At 38.6% G+C, this 18015-nt stretch overlaps 1 protein-coding gene across 1 annotated transcript; it reads left to right on the top strand.

Moving 5' to 3' along the window:
- Positions 1-7801: 7801 nt before the first annotated feature.
- On the top strand, positions 7802-13039 carry LOC142537596 (uncharacterized). Its single transcript, XM_075643101.1, has 7 exons — positions 7802-8161; positions 10225-10600; positions 10840-11083; positions 11128-11348; positions 11793-12334; positions 12638-12926; positions 12990-13039. Exons 1-7 carry the CDS (start codon positions 7802-7804, stop codon positions 13037-13039), a joined length of 2082 nt encoding a protein of 693 aa, XP_075499216.1.
- The last annotated feature ends 4976 nt before the right edge of the window (positions 13040-18015 follow it).

The following is an 18015-nucleotide window of genomic DNA, read 5'->3' as shown; positions in this document are numbered from 1 at the left end:
GCCCCGTATAGAATGGCACCAATTGAATTGAAAGAATTGAAAGAGCAGTTGGAAGATCTACTGGCCAAGGGATACATTAGACCGAGTGTTTCTCCTTGGGGTGCTCCAGTACTATTTGTGAGGAAGAAAGACGGTTCTATGAGACTCTGTATCGATTACCGGCAACTGAACAAAGCAACGGTAAAAAATAAATATCCCTTGCCTCGCATTGATGATTTGTTTGATCAGTTGCAGAGTTCATCTGTATATTCCAAGATCGATCTGAGATCTGGATACCATCAGCTGAGAGTCAGGGATTCTGATATCTCGAAGACTGCATTCAGAACCAGGTATGGACATTATGAGTTTATTGTCATGCCGTTTGGGTTGATGAATACACCGGCTGTATTTATGGGATTAATGAACCGTGTTTTTCAGAGGTATCTTGACGATTTTGTTATTATATTCATTGATGAAATTTTGATATATTCGAAGAATATGATTGAGCATGCTGATCATCTGAGAACTGTGTTGAAAATTTTGAGGGCTGAGAAATTGTATGCCAAACTGTCGAAATGTGAGTTCTGGTTGAGACATGTTGTATTTCTGGGGCATATTATATCCGGAGATGGTATATCAGTTGATCCCAGTAAAGTTGAGGCAGTGATTTCTTGGCCGAGACCGACATCAGTGCCCAAGATTCGCAATTTTATGGGTCTGGCAGGATATTACCGACGATTTATTAAAGATTTTTCAAGTATTGCCAAACTGATTACGCAGTTGACTCAGAAAAATGCTCCATTTGTATGGTCTGAAGACTGTGATACCAGTTTTCTTGAATTGAAGAAAAGATTGACCAGTGCTCCGATCTTGACGATTCCATCAGGTACTGGTGACTTTGTGGTTTATTGTGATGCATCTCACCGAGGATTGGGTTGTATTCTGATGCAGCGAGGGCATGTTATTGCGTATGCCTCGAGACAGCTGAAACCACACGAGACTCGCTACCCAATTCATGATCTTGAATTGGCAGCCATCGTCTTTGTGTTGAAGATATGGCGACATTATCTATACGGTGAAAAGTTTGAAATTTATTCTGATCACAAGAGCCTGAAGTATCTGTTTTCACAGTCCTAATTGAATATGAGGCAGCGAAGATGGCTTGACTTATTGAAAGACTTTGATTGTGAAATCAAGTACTATCCGGGGAAATCCAATGCAGCAGCAGATGCACTAAGTCGAAAGGTATGTTCTTTATCCTTATCGACGATTGGTGTTTCGAATTTGATAGAAGATTGCTGCTTGTCTGGATTAGCTTTTGAAACAGGTCGTCAGCCTCTGAGATTGTGTGCAATTCGAGCTGAACCAGAATTGATATTGAGAATCAAAGATGCACAGAAAGTTTATCAGAATGTACAGAATTCGATTGCTATGGTCAGAGCTGGACATCAATCGGAGTATCAGGTTTGTGATGGTGTTTTGTATGTGAATAACCGTATTGTTGTGCCAAATGTTTCAGATTTGAGACAGCGAATACTAGCAGAAGCGCACAACAGTCGTTTTAGCATTCATCCTGGTGGCAGGAAAATGTATAATGATTTGAAGACACAATATTGGTTGAAACAGATGAAATCTGATGTTACTAACTTTGTAGCCAAGTGTCTGAATTGTCAACGGGTGAAAGCAGAAAGAAATAAACCAGGAGGATTGTTACAGAGTTTGTCCATTCCTGAATGGAAATGGGATCACATTTCATGGATTTTGTGACGCAGTTACCACATTCCTCCAGAGGTTGCGATGCGATTTGGGTTGTGATTGATCGATTGACCAAATCTGCATGCTTTATTCCATACAAAATGACATACAGATATGACCAGATGGCCGATATTTATGTCAGAGAGGTGGTCAGATTGCACGGAGTGCCCAAGTCGATTGTTTCAGACCGTGATCCTCGGTTTACTTCGCACTTCTGGCAGAGTTTGCTGCAGGCTCTAGGTACGAAGTTACATCTGAGTACAGCATATCATCCACAGACCGATGGACAATCAGAGCGGACTATCCAGATACTGGAGGATATGCTGAGAGCCGTAGTGCTTGATTTTAGCACTAATTGGAAAGATGCATTGCCACTTTGTGAGTTTTCGTACAACAACAGCTATCAGACGAGTATTGAGATGGCACCATTTGAAGCGTTGTACGGAAAGAAGTGTCAATCCCCTTTGTATTGTGATGATATCTCTGAGATTCCTGAGATTGGACCTGATATGATTAGAAATATGACAGAGAAAGTGAAAGTAATTCAGAAAAGAATGAAGGCAGCTCAAGACAGACAAGCCAAATATGCCAACATTCGACGTAGACCGTTGGTATTTGAGGCAGGAGACAGAGTATTTTTGAAGATTTCACCTTTCAGAGGAGTTGTCAGATTCGGCAGAAAGGGAAAGTTGTCTCCACGATACGTTGGTCCATATGAGATTCTCGAAAAGATAGGAGATCGTGCCTATCGACTCGCATTACCGCCTTCATTGCGGAAATATCTCCCTGATGATTCTCACATTATTCAGCCGGACGAGACAGAACTAGATGAAAGTCTAAGTTATGTTGAAAAACCGATCCAGATTATCGATCGTAAGGAAAAGCAACTTAGAACGAAGACTATTCCTCTTGTGAAAGTTCAATGGACTCGCCATGGCACTGAAGAAGCTACTTGGGAGACTATATCAGATATGAGACAGGAATTCCCAGCATTATTTAACTGATGTGAGTTTTCTATTCAGTTTCTGTTATATACCTTCTTATTGATATGATTGATTGCCTGTGATTTCGGGGACGAAATCATATCTAAGGGGGTGAGAAATGTAATACCCGAGATTTAATTACTGTAATCAGATGTTGATTAATTGACAAAATTTAGGTTATAGGAACTCAAATGAAGAAGCAGGGCATCGTTACAGTATAAGCAAAGATATTGGACCGAACATCTGGCGCCAAGATGTTGGACCGAACATCTGACGCCCGAGTGGTAGAAAAGAACCGCCCGAGCGCCAATGCACCATGAGTTTACTTCTTGGATAGAATGTTTGGTACCCGAGCGGTAGAATATTATCGCCCGAGCGCCAGGAGATGATCAGTTGAGTATCTCGACAGAAACTTCCGCGCCCGAGCGATAAAGATTAATCGCCCGAGCGCCGAGCAAGCGCCCGGGTGGGAATTTATAACCGCCCGAGCGCCAACCAGAATTGAAGAAAAATGAGCCACGTTTCATAGACATGCAAGGTGGATATATATATACTTATAACCTTCATTTTCTTCAGAAGAACAAAGGAAAGGAACGAGAAAGATTGATAAAAATCCTTACGCCTTTATATTTCGATCCGTCTGTCTGATTTTGAATCCTTCAATATTGAGTTCCTATCGACGCAGGCTTCAACTGGACTTAAGTTTTCTTATGTTCTAATATGATTTGAAAATATGATGTTGAAGGAATCAGATATGATTCATATATGGTGTTTCTGATATGTTAGACATCGTATAATCGAAACTGTATTGAAGAACGGATACTGTATAGAATTGTTATGATTTTCAGAGTTGATTTGACAGAGATTTGATATCAGATTTTTATCGTTATTGAGTATGAGTTGTGGGAATTGATATCCGTTGAAACAGAATTCGATTTAGTTCTGATTATATCCAGTATCGATTGATAGGGATATTGATATTATATTCCTCGTTATTTTCATTGTCAGATTGAGTATTGACAGATTTGAGTTCGGGACTTCGACAGAGTCAGATTGACAGAAAGAAAGGTATAAATAAATGTTGATGCGGGATTGCACAACTCGAGTTAGATTTGACTTGAGTTTCCCAAAATCACATACTGTATGATTATTGCATTTGATATTTGCAATGCTTGATATTGATATGCTTATTCTATTGATTATAGCAAAGCATGAGTTAGAGTTGGGCAGATCAGCCTAGTCTTTGGTAGAACCACCATGGGAGAACCGCCAAGTCACTGGACTTTTGGATATATATCGATAGACTGAGGAGAAGACCGACTCCTATTGCAGATCTTCGGTATAGACCGCCAAAGTCTGGGATTAAGAACGTACCACCATCTAGCTGGGGTAAAGTAGATGGGAGAACGTTGCGTTCTTATTCAGATCGGGATCCCTAGATTAGGATGAGTCGAGTCAAAGTCTGTTAGTCACAGAGTGTGATTCAGAGATTTTATTGATACATATTTTGCAAATTTGATACATGTTATGTGTTATGCTTTTATATATGATTTTATATGAATGCATGTTTACATTGTTTATACTGGGATATATATATCTCACCGGAGTTATCCGGCTGTTGTCGTGTTTGTAATGTGTGCATGGCAACAGGTGGGACAGGATCAGGTTCAGGGAGATGAGGAGAGATCGTGGTTAGAGTGGAGACTACGGACTTCGATGTAAATAGGGTTTGAACACTTGATAATTAGTTGTTGAACCTTAGATTTAGATGAATGTATTTTGTACAAGACTTATACTTTTATACAGATATGTATATTAGATTGATTCTATTATGTTCCGCACTATATTAAAAAAAAAATTAGACCCAGATTAATTACATTGATCCAATTATCCCAATGACGATTAAGAAGATGATTAGCGTCCGGGTCCCCACAGCATGGATGCTTGAATAATGTTCACATGACTCCCAAACTTACTAACGTGCATCACGAACCCTTCAGCACTCTGTACCTCGCTTGTACATCCTTCTTCTTTGCTCATAAGCTCATGCAATGCTTCTTTGAACCACTTCAGTCGTCCTATCGTGATTGGTCCCTCCGGCAACTCTAAAGGGTCTCATGCTTTCCTTGGGGCTTGACCAACCGTGTAACGCCCCGAAAATTTAATAGTACACGTAAAATCAAACATGATGTATTTATATTATTTTAAATTATGCATGCACCATATTTTAATTGTTATAAATATATTTATGTAATTACATATTATTTTATTCATGTATATATTTAATTGTATTATTTGAGTTCCAGTTTTTCAGGAAAATACACGAGATCGGACCGGAGATAAGATTTTTGAGATATTTATTTTTGAGCCAAATTCAATAGCCCAAAAATTATTTTAAGTTATGGAGTATTTTATTTTCTGACAATTAGTATTTTTTTTTCCCTTAATTGTTGTGCAAAATTTGTAAATTTAGGAATATTTTATATATCATTTTTCAAGCCTCGAGTAGTCTAAAATTTTATTTGGACTACACCATATATTTATTAATTAGTTTAAACCTAATCAATATATTTAAATTATCCCTAAAATACCCTAAATCCACCCCACTTGCCTCAAATTTCAAGACTTTGGCCAATTCTTCTCCGGAAGAAACTTCACATGCCCATCAATTCTCCTCCATTTCCCCTCATTAATACCCTTCTCTCCTCAAGTGTTCTTGAGCTCCATTTCCATAGGTTCTACCATTTGAGAATAGCAAGAAGCTCCAAATTTCTTCCTCGTGTCCGGATCGTCGAGATTTGCGAGATTCTCTACGTTTCAAGACCAAAGGCATGTATATTACGTTTCTTTTCTCATCAATCAAGTAATAGTATGGATTTTCAAGCATTAATGTTTGTGAGAAACATTTTCATGCAAGTATGTTCAAGATTTATGTTCATATCAAGATTATACACTTGTTTCTCACGTTTTCATGTTGTAGGCGACGTTGGATGGTTCTGGGCTAACATGGCTGCTTATGATCATGTTCATATATGTTTTAGAACCATATTGGTATGTTGGTTGAGGATTTGTAGCACTTGGGTGGTAAGAGTTGATAGCATGAGTTCATTGTGCAGTAAAATTCTGGGTGTGTATTTTACTTTCATTGTTTCGAAAACTGGTATCAATCGTTTTATTTTCTGAAAAACTTTTCAACATAAAAGTTGTAGTTCGTCATGTTATCTTCGATTCAATATAAAATTCATAATTTTTGAATAAGAAATGAGGGAGATATGATTTTTCTTGCAAAACCGCACAATCTATCCAAATAATATTTTTGACAGCAAGCTCTTGAAATCTGATCTTTCGTATTTTTAAATTCTGGTATCTATCCGTCCATTTTCTGAAAATGCTTTCAACACAAAAACTGTAATTTATTGTGTTATCTTCGATTCGATATAAAATTCTTAATTTTTCGATAAGAAACGAAAGAGTTATGATTTTTCACGTAAAACCGCTCAAGCTGTCTTAATTGTGCGAGAATATCTTTGTTCAAGTTTTTGGTGTGTGTTCGGGTTTGAGATCATTTCCTGAGTGGTTTTGAGCACTGTCATGGTCTTAATAAGTGTCTTAGGGTCAATTCTAAGTTTTTGTTCGAGGTTGATTCGAGTCGGTTGGTGTTTAGAAATTTTATTGTTTCTGTAAGCTGTAAAGTGTCATTTCTTTGGATTGGCTAGAGTTGTAAGCTTTCTTATTTTATTTTTGGTTTTTCGAAAGTGTTTTGGTCATGGTTTGGGTTTTTGGGCAGTAAGTTAACATGTTGTTTAAGGTTGATTCGAGTATCGAGTCAATCAATAGATCCTAAGTCGACGAATGAATTTTGGGAGTTACACGTATACGATTTGGGACTAGTTTTGAGTTGTATGTCAAGTTCAACTGCAGCGAACCCGAGAACAATCCAACGAAGTCTACAAAGTTTGTAAGTATGATATCAGGTATTACGTGTCTTAAAAGTATATTTTTGAGATATTGAATTGTCTTGTGGCCACTTATTTTACGGGTTTGGAATCCGGGTTTCGTGACCGGTGAACACTCCACAATACGGGTTAGGAACCCAGAGTACACGTATCTGGCGAACTATCCAACAGATTCAGTTATATATGTTATGATTGGACATTCAGACCCAGAACTTGAATGATCCTTGCAGGCCTAGTACTATGGTATAGTTTGATCAAACGATTCATGTGTGCCATGATTCGAAAAGTATATCTCAATATTATGAACAGTATATTTCAGTCTCACACAGTTTCATGCCAGTTATGTTCTCGTCATATTATGTCATATTTATGTTGAGACTACAGTTTGTTATCAGGAAATTATTTTCATATATAGAAGCCAAATCATACATATTTATTTATTCATGTTCAAGTTACCATGTATCAGATATGTTAAAATCACATGATTTTTATTACGTATTATTTGTTATCCACGTATATGCATGTTGAGTCTTTAGACTCAATATAATTGATTGATGCAGATGTTGTTGATGAGGGGCTAGGGACGATGATCAGTGAGTGGTCTCGGACTGTGGCTGTTGAAAACCCAAGGGCCACAAGTGTTGTATTTATTTATATATTTTATAAACTTGAATTTGCAATATTCTGATATTATTAAATCGGGTTGTGTATTGTAAAAAAATACTTATTTATGTTGCATGATTGTATTTTATTTGTAGTAGCGACTCGAGTTTGTATTAATAAGAAATTTTTTATTTCTTCCCCAAATATATATATATATATAAAAGTATGGGTTGTTATAGTTGGTATCAGAGCGAGGTTCTTTCTTAGGGTTTTGTCTACTGCCAGTCACGAGAAACTCAGGAAATCACGCCTCAAGTCTGTAAGTTTACGACATTTATTTCATGCACGCTCATGTTTTAACCAATACTAGCATGCTATTTAAATTCTTTCATGCATGATATTTACGTGTTGAATAATTGTGGAACAGTATGCCTCCTAGACGCAATGGGGATCGTGAAATTCCTAAGGGAAGAGATCCACCACCACCTCCACCTCCAGATGCGAATACTGAGATGTTAGCTTGGGATGAATAGGTTCTTTGCACAGTTTGCGGGGAATGATGTTGCAGCCAGGCAAGCTAGGCCCGAGGCTGTCTATGAGAGGTTCAGGAGGATGAAACCAAAAGAATTTTCTGGGACGACCGATCCCATGATTGCTGAGGGATGGATTAAATCCATCGAAGTGATATTTGCTTTTATGATGATGGAGGATGCTGATAAAGTCCGATGTGCAACTTTCTTATTTTCTGGTGATGCCCGTCTTTGGTGGGAGAGCGCATCTGTAGCCTTGGATTTGGCTACTCTGAATTGGGAAGGATTCAAGGAAATACTTTTCTCCAAATACTTCACGGAAGATGTACATTCCAGGTTAACAAGGAAGTTCATGGTTCTGAGATAGGGAGACCTTACAGTTGCTGAATTTGTTCGAAGATTTGAGCGGGGGTGTAATTTTGTGCCCCTGATCGCTAATGATGCAAATGCCAAGATGCGGAATTTCCTAGATGGTCTGTGACCTATCTTGCACAAAGATGTTAGGGTTGCTGGCCCCACTACCTATGAAGTTGTTGTGTCCCGAGCTCTATCTGCAGAGCAGGTGTAATGCCCGAGATTTTTATCTGTTAATCTGCGAAATGATTTATTATTATTTGATATGATTATGAATGGCCAACCGAGACACGATTCGAAGTAACGTGAGATATAGAATGTGCGAGGACAGTACACCTCGCGCATATGCGCGATCAGTATGCGCGCATATGCGCGGGATGGGCAGAGGGCCTCGCGCATATGCGCGAGCTGTGCGAGAAGTAATGAACAATTCCAGAGAACCTCGCGCATATGCGCGGAGATGAGGCGCGCATATGCGCGAGCTGCTGAGAAGTGAAACGCGAAGACCAGTAGGTCTCACGCATATGCGCCGGTTGATGTCGCGCATATGCGCGAGACGTGTTAGACAAACATGAAGCCACTTGCCCCGTACATGCATGATATATATATATGTATCAAGTTTAATTCCTCAGAAACCATCAGAAAAGAATAGAGAAAAGTTTCGGTGAATGTGTTGAAAATCCTTACGCCTTTTTGTGAAAGATTTGTTCGTCAGAATTTCAATCCGACTTCAGTACTGTGTTCCTATCGACGCAGGCTACAACTGGACGTAAGCTTTATTAAGTTTTGATAGGTCTTGAAATTATGATATTGTTAGAATCAAATATGACTCATATATGATGTTCTTGGCATGTTAGACATCGTAGAATCGAAGTCAGATTGAGGAACAGATTGATTATGGAATTGTTATGATTTTTCAGAATATATCGATTGATATTGGACAGATTTGGATTGTTGATTGACTATCGATTGTATTGGATATTGGTTATAGATTGTAATTAATATCGGTTGAGATTGTATTGACGAGAATATCGAGATTATGCCGTTATGCCATTGATTTTGGGTTGAATCCAGATTGATCAGATTGGTATTGATTTGAGCAGTATATTGATATGGTATTATTGATATTGTCATTGCCAGATTGAGGGTTGACAGACTTTGAATTCTAGACAAGGACGCCGTCAGAACTGCAATATAAGAGAGGTATAAGTCAATGTGGTATTGGGAGATCGACTCGAGTAGGATATACTTGAGTTTCCCTAAATCACATACTTATTATTATTATGTACATTGATTTGAATTGATATGCTTGTTCTATTGATTTATAGAAGCATGTATTAGACGAATATTAGACGAGTGATCTTGTGACATAAGTGCCGATAGTGATGGAATCGTCACTGACACATTGCACCTTGTCACAAGATAGTGAATTGGCGATAGTGCCAAAGTCTGTGACGGATAGGTCAAGACACCGGATGTTTGGTTATATCGAAGTGGATAGAATTGGAATTTCTTCTATTACTGATGTTCGATATAGGAATGCCAACGTCTGGAAACCGGGATCCCTAGACTAGGATTGAGTCTAGTCTGAGACGTGGAGTCACGAGTCTGATTGACAGTCTTATATTGATTATGTTTTCAGATATTGATACATATTCCTGATATTTGTGTATGCTTTTATATTGATTATATGATTGCATGTTTCGTTGATTTATACTGGGATATATATCTCACCGGAGTTATCCGGCTATTGTCGTGTTTGTATGTGTACATGGCAACAGGTGGGACAGGTTCAGGGTCGAGGAGATGAAGAGAGATCGTGATTAGAGTGGAGACTACGGACTTGATTGAGATAGGGTTTGAACACTTGATTTGTAGTCGTTAAACCTTAGTTTGATGCTTGTTGTACAAGACTTGTAACTTTATACTGATATGTATATTAGATTGAATTCCATTACATTCCGCATTTAAAAAAAAGAAAAAAAATTTAGACCCTATTTACTTTAATTGATTAAATTTTCCCAATGATGATTAAGAATATGATTAGCGTCCGGGTCCTCACAGCAGGATTTGAGGGACATTGAGAATGATCGACATGGGAAACGACCCTTCCAGGCGACGCAGTCGCAACAGCAGCACAGGAAGACATTTCAGGTTCCTCGAGGCCAGCAACAAAACAAAAGGCAATTTTTGGGGACATCTAAGGGTCCAGGACCACAGCAGCAAAGGACAAATAACCAGCAGCCCTATGATATTCCTCAATGTCCGAATTGCAAGCGCAGGCATACTGGAGAGTGCCGATGGGGATCAGGAAAATGTTACAGATGTGGTTCTACCAACCACATGTTCAAGGAATGCCCACGGAGAGGTCAGCCGATTCAGGGCAGGGTGTTTACTATGGTTGCCGAGGAGGCAAACCTAGACACTACCCTTCTCACAGGTAACAGTTTATTTAAGTAATTTATCAGTATTGGGATTTTCTTGCTTGATTGAATTTTTAGTTATATTAGTATGCTGATTAATTGGGTAATTATCTGGATGAAAATTTCAATTTATGGGAATTTTAGGATATTAAATATATCTAGTGCAATGCTACTATTATTACAGAAAAGATATTTATATCTGGGGTAGCCTCGAAGATTCTGATAGATTCTGGAGCTACTCACTCTTTTATATCAGATGTGTTTGCAAGTCAGCTGAATGTTAATTCCACTAGAATTGAAGTGAATTACTCTGTGTTAATTCCATCCGGAGAAGAAATATCGGCTAATAGTATGGTCAAAGACATAGATCTTGAAATGCAAGGTCATCTAGTTTATGCTGATTTGATTTTGCTACCAATGCCAAAATTCGATGTAATTTTAGGGATGGATTGGTTGACAAGGAACAGAGTTCAATTGATTTTCGGCGGAGAACAGTCTTGGTAAGACCTATAGACAGGGAACCGTTTGTGTTTGAGCCTGATAGGTTCAGGAATCTACCTCGAATTATTTCATGTATTAAAGCGAGGAAACTCATTTTCAAGGGGTTTCAAGCTTTCTTGGCCAGTATTATTTCAACTCCTGAAGTACCCAGCCAGTCTTTATCAGATGTTCCAGTGGTCAGGGATTTTACTGACGTGTTTCCAGATGACATTGCTGGTATTCCACCGAAGAGAGAGATGGAATTTTCTATTGATCTGTTTCCAGGTACTGTGCCAATTTCCAAGCCACTGTATCAAATAGCTCCCAAGGAAATGTTACTCAAGCAACAAATACAAGAGTTGTTGAGCAAAGATTTCATTCGCCCTAGTTTCTCACCATGGGGAGCACCAGTTTTTTTTGTAAAGAAGAAAGATGGGAGTTTAAGGTTGTGTATTGATTACCGAGAGTTGAACAAAGTGACGGTGAAGAACAAGTATCCATTACCAAGGATTGAAGATCTTTTTGATCAACTTCAGGGAGCATCAGTGTTTTCCAAGATAGATCTTCGTTCTGGATATCATCAGTTGAGGGTAAAGGATTCTGATATCTTCAAGACAGCTTTTAGGACTCGGTATGGGCATTACGAGTTCTTAGTAATGCCATTTGGAGTGACTAATGCTCCAGCGATCTTCATGGATCTCATGAATCGCGTGTTTCATCCGTATTTAGATAAGTTTGTCATAGTATTCATTGATGACATTATTATCTATTCAAAAATCCGTGAGGAACATAATCAGCATTTGCGTACAGTGTTGCAAACTTTTCAAAGCCATAAATTTTATGCAAAGTTTAGCAAGTGCGAATTCTGGTTGGACAGAGTGGCATTTTTGGGTCATATTATCTCAAGTAGTGGCATTGAAGTTGACCCGTCTAAATTAGAAGCAGTGAAACAATGGGTTGTGCCTAAGAACGCGTCAGAGATTCGTTGTTTTCTTGGCTTGGCAGGTTATTACAGGAAGTTCATTCAGGGTTTTTCTTCGATTGCAGTACCTCTTACTTACTTGACTAAGAAAAATGCCAAGTTTTTGTGGAGCACCGAATGTCAGAAGAGCTTCAATACTTTGAAGCAAGCTCTTATTACAGCACCAGTGTTACTCATGCCATCAGGGCAAGGAAATTTTGTGTTGTATACCGATGCTTCCAAGCTCGGGTTGGGTGCAGTTCTGATGCAGCATGACAGGGTAATTGCATATGCTTCTGGACAATTGAAAGTACATGAGAAAAACTACCGTACTCTTGAGTTAGCCGCCGTTGTCTTTGCTTTAAAAATTTGGAGGCATTACTTGTATGGTGAGAAATTTAAGATATTTACAGATCACAAGAGCCTCAAGTATTTCTTCACTCAAAAGGAATTGAATATGCGTCAGAGACGGTGGCTAGAGTTGGTAAAAAACTACGATTGTGACATTAGCTACCATCCGGGGAAAGCTAATGTAGTTGCAGATGCTTTGAGCCGAAAAATAGTAGTCGTAGCACATTTGACAGTACAGAGACCTCTTTATTTGGAGATGCAGAGGTTGAACCTGGAGGTTTGTTCTAGTGACACAATTCCTAGATTATCCACACTGATCATTCAGTCTTCTGATGATCAGTTGCAAAAATGGAAAGTGAGAGATGAATCCAAGGGCAGAATGATCTATACAATGGTTGATGGGATTATTAGATACAGAGGTAGAATGTGGGTGCCTAATGTTGATTTGATCAGGAGTGATATTTTGTTTGAGGCACATATGTCTCCGTACTCCATTCATCCAGGGCGTACAAAGATGTATAAGGATATGAAATTGCTCTATTGGTGGCCAGGTATGAAAAGAGACAGTCGAAGATTTGTATCTGAATGTCTAACTTGTCAACAGGTTAAAGCAGAGCATCAAAGACCAGCAGGACCTCTCAAGCCAGTTCCCATTCCTGAGTGAAAGTGGGAGAACATTACCATGGATTTTATAGTGGGATTGCCTAGATCAATGAGGGGATCGAATGCCATTTGGGTGATAGTCGATCGACTTACGAAGTCTGCTCGTTTTCTACCGATTAAGATGACTTTTACCATGACACAATATGCAGAGTTATATATCCGAGAGATAGTCAGACTTCATGGGATCCCAGTTTCGATTGTGTCTGACAGAGACCCAAGGTTTACATCATATTTTTGGAAGAGTTTGCATACAGCCATGGGAACCAAGCTACTCTTCAGTACAGCTTTCCACCCTCAGACAGATGGACAATCAGAGAGGGTGATTCAAATTTTGGAGGACTTATTGCGTGGTTGTGTGATCAATTTCCATGGGAGTTGGGAATCAAAGCTGCCTCTAGTGAAGTTCACCTACAACAACAGTTTCCAATCATCGATAGGTATGGCTCCGTATGAAGCTTTGTGTGGAAGAAAATGCAGATCACCAATTCATTGGGATGAAGTTGGCGAGAGGTCAAAGATTGGGCCAGATATTGTTCAGCAGACTGCAGACATGGTAGTACAAATCCGAGACAGGATGAAGACTGCTCACAGTAGACAGAAGAGTTATGCTAACAGAAGGCGTAGAGATATTGAATTTGCTGTAAGAGATCATGTGTTTGTAAAGATAGCACCTATGAAAGGTGTTATGAGATTTGGAAAGAAAAACAAGTTGAGCCCGAGATTCATAGGGTTATTCGAGATACTCAACCGGGTGGGGACACTAGCTTATCGTGTAGCTCTACCGCGAATCTTGCTGGAGTGCACAATGTGTTTCACGTTTCTATGTTAAGAAAATACATGGCGAATCCTTCGCATGTTTTGAACTTTGAACCGTTGCAGCTTACTCCTAACCTGTCTTATGAGGAAAGACCTATTCAGATCTTAGGCAGACAGGAAAGGAAACTACGGAACAAAGTTATCAGTCTGATCAAAGTCAAGTGGCTGCATCATTCAGATGAAGAAGCTACCTGGGAGTCAGAAGTCGAGATGATAGCTCGTTACCCAGAGTTATTTGGTAAGTTCTAATTTCGGGGACGAAATTCAATTTAAGAGGATAGATTGTAACGCCCCGAAAATTTAATAGTACACGTAAAATCAAACATGATGTATTTATATTATTTTAGATTATGCATGCACCATATTTTAATTGTTATAAATATATTTATGTAATTACATATTATTTTATTCATGTATATATTTAATTGTATTATTTGAGTTCCAGTTTTTCAGGCAAATACACGAGATCGGACCGGGGATAGGATATTTGAAATATTTATTTTTGAGACAAATTCAATGCCCAAAAAATATTTTAAGTTATGGAGTATTTTATTTTCTGACAATTAATTAGTATTTTATTTTCCCTTAATTGTTGTGAAAAATTTGTAAATTTAGGAATATTTTATGTATCATTTTTCAAGCCTTGAGTAGTCTATAATTTTATTTGGACTACACCATATATTAATTAATTAGCTTAAACCTAATCAATATATTTAAATTATCCCTAAAATACCCTAAATCCACCCCACTTGCCTCAAATTTCAAGACTTTGGCCAAGTCTTCTCCGGAAGAAACTTCACATGCCCATCAATTCTCCTCCATTTTCCCCTCATTAATACCCTTATCTCCTCAAGTGTTCTTGAGCTCCATTTCCATAGGTTCTACCATTTGAGAATAGCAAGAAGCTCCAAATTTCTTCCTCGTGTCCGGATCATCGAGATTTGCGAGATTCTCTACGTTTCAAGACCAAAGGCATGTATATTACGTTTCTTTTCTCATCAATCAAGTAATAGTATGGATTTTCAAGCATTCATGTTTGTGAGAAACATTTTCATGCAAGTATGTTCAATATTTATGTTCATGTCAAGATTATACACTTGTTTCTCACGTTTTCATGTTGTAGGCGACGTTGGATGGTTCTGGGCTAACATGGCTGCTTATGATCATGTTCATATATGTTTTAGAACCATATTGGTATGTTGGTTGAGGATTTGTAGCACTTGGGTGGTAAGAGTTGATAGCATGAGTTCATTGTGCAGTAAAATTATGGGTGTGTATTTTACTTTCATTGTTTCGAAAACTGGTATCAATCGTTTTATTTTCTGAAAAACTTTTCAACATAAAAGTTGTAGTTCGTCATGTTATCTTCGATTCAATATAAAATTCATAATTTTTGAATAAGAAATGAGGGAGATATGATTTTTCTTGCAAAACCGCACAATCTGTCCAAAGAATATTTTTGACAGCAAGCTCTTGAAATCTGATCTTTCGTATTTTTAAATTCTGGTATCTATCCGTCCATTTTCTGAAAATGCTTTCAACACAAAAACTGTAGTTTATTGTGTTATCTTCGATTCGATATAAAATTCGTAATTTTTCGATAAGAAACGAAAGAGTTATGATTTTTCTCGTAAAACCGGTCAAGCTGTCTTAATTGTGCGAGAATATCTTTGTTCAAGTTTTTGGTGTGTGTTCGGGTTTGAGATCATTTCCTGAGTGGTTTTGAGCACTGTCATGGTCTTAATAAGTGTCTTAGGGTCGATTCTAAGTTTTTGTTCGAGGTTGATTCGAGTCGGTTGGTGTTTAGAAATTTTATTGTTCCGGTAAGCTGTAAAGTGTCATTTCTTTGGATTGGCTAGAGTTGTAAGTTTTCTTATTTTATTTTTGGTTTTTCGAAAGTGTTTTGGTCATGGTTTGGGTTTTTGGGCAGTAAGTTAACATGTTGTTTAAGGTTGATTCGAGTATCGAGTCAATCAATAGATCCTAAGTCGACGAATGAATTTTGGGAGTTACACGTATACGATTTGGGACTAGTTTTGAGTTGTATGTCAAGTTCAACTGCAGCGAACCCGAGAACAATCCAACGAAGTCTACAAAGTTTGTAAGTATGATATCAGGTATTACGTGTCTTAAAAGTATATTTTTGAGATATTGAATTGTCTTGTGGCCACTTATTTTACGGGTTTGGAATCCGGGTATCGTGATCGGTGAACACTCCAAAATACGGGTTAGGAACCCAGAGTACACGTATCTGGCGAACTATCCAACAGATTCAGTTATATATGTTATGATTGGACATTCAGACCCAGAACTTGAATGATCCTTGCAGGCCTAGTACTATGGTATAGTTTGATCAAACGATTCATGTGTGCCATGATTCGAAAAGTAGATCTCAATATTATGAACAGTATATTTCAGTCTCACACAGTTTCATGCCAGTTATGTTCTCGTCATATTTATGTTGAGACTACAGTTTGTTATCAGGAAATTATTTTCATATATAGAAGCCAAGTCATACATATTTATTTATTCATGTTCAAGTTACCATGTAATCAGATATGTTAAAATCACATGATTTTTATTACGTATTATTTGTTATCCACGTATATGCATGTTGAGTCTTTAGACTCACTATAATTGATTGATGCAGATGTTGTTGATGGCCTATCTGCAAAAGACTAGGCACCTCCGCCAATGACTAGGCATATCCGCCCATGACTCGACACATGCTTTGCTATAAATCAATAGACTAAGCATATCAATCTCATGAATTGCAAATATCAATGCAATAAAGTAAAGTATATGGTTTTTGGGAAACTCAAGTCAAATCAAACTCGAGTCATATCTTCCCGGTTCAACATTGATTTATTACCTTTCTTTTGTTGGATTGACGAAGTCGAAGTCTCGAATTCGAATCTGCCAATATCAAAAATCTGAAATGACATTCCCAATAGGCACAATATCAATATACAATCTCAATCAATACTAGATATAATCAGAATTCAATATAATTCTGTTTCAACGGTATAACGGCACAACCTCAATATACCCAGCTGTAACGCCCCAGATTCAACGACTGTCCTCACTGTATCAAGACGAGTCTTTCCAGCGTGCTTATGTCCTCACTCACACGCACCCTGTGAAACTTCCCAGGAGGTCACCCATCCAAAAATTGCCCCAAGTCAAGCACGCTTAACTTTGGAGTTCTTATATGATGAGCTACCAAAAAGAAGATGCACTTTCGTGATATGAGTAGTACAAATCAAATCTTTTAAGCCCTCTTCAACTGTACAGTCCATTACATTGAACAGTCTCGGAATCCCTCTCATTCCCGTGTGGGTCGGTTCATTCATGTTCCCTCCACATAGAAGCCTGCCAGGAGCCGCTCATTGTCCGTGCAACTGATGGCACCGGCGATCACCCCCCGCCCTCTTCGGCCCCGGGCCTCACATGCCCACCAGCTTCCGCTTGGTTTGTCCCCGAACCACACCGTACTAAGAGAGGTCGGCTCTGATACAAACTGTAACGCCCCAGATTCGACGACTGTCCTCACTGTATCAAGACGAGTCTTTCCAGCGTGCTTATGTCCTCACTCACACGCACCCTGGGAAACTTCCCAGGAGGTCACCCATCCCAAAATTGCCCCACCAAGTCAAGCACGCTTAACTTTGGAGTTCTTATATGATGAGCTACCAAAAAGAAGATGCACCTTCGTGATATGAGTAGTACAAATCAAATCTTTTAAGCCCTCTTCAACTGTACAGTCCATTACATTGAACAGTCTCGGAATCCCTCTCATTCCCGTGTGGGTCGGTTCATTCATGTTCCCTCCACCTAGAAGCCTGTCAGGAGCCGCTCATTGTCCGTGCAACTGATGGCATCGGCGATCACCCCCCCGCCCTCTTCGGTCCCGGGCCTCACACCAGCAATACAATATCAATCAGATATCAATTCCAACATCCCAAAATCGATAACAACACAATTCGGATATCAAATATGTATAATCTCAATCAAATCAATTCTGAAAATCATAACAATTTCATATGGTATCCGTTCTTCGATCTGATTTCAATTATACGATGTCTAATATCTCAAGAACACCGTATATCAGTCATATCAAGATTTCTTCCATATCATAATTTCAAATCATATCAGAACATA

This window comes from Primulina tabacum, chromosome 2 (genome assembly GCF_025594145.1).
Source record: "Primulina tabacum isolate GXHZ01 chromosome 2, ASM2559414v2, whole genome shotgun sequence".
NCBI lineage: Eukaryota > Viridiplantae > Streptophyta > Magnoliopsida > Lamiales > Gesneriaceae > Primulina > Primulina tabacum.
Note: the sequence above shows the minus strand (reverse complement) of the source record. Positions and strands in the feature narration are given on the sequence as shown.

Excerpts from the sequence above, each read along its gene's own strand:
- LOC142537596 (XM_075643101.1), top strand. The coding sequence starts at position 7,802 with ATGAATAGGTTCTTTGCACAGTTTGCGGGGAATGATGTTGCAGCCAGG. Across the intron at positions 10,601-10,839 it reads AGACACTACCCTTCTCACAG|ATGTGTTTGCAAGTCAGCTG; the intron begins GTAACAGTTTAT and ends CTTTTATATCAG. Across the intron at positions 12,335-12,637 it reads ATGCTTCTGGACAATTGAAA|AGGTTGAACCTGGAGGTTTG; the intron begins GTACATGAGAAA and ends TTGGAGATGCAG.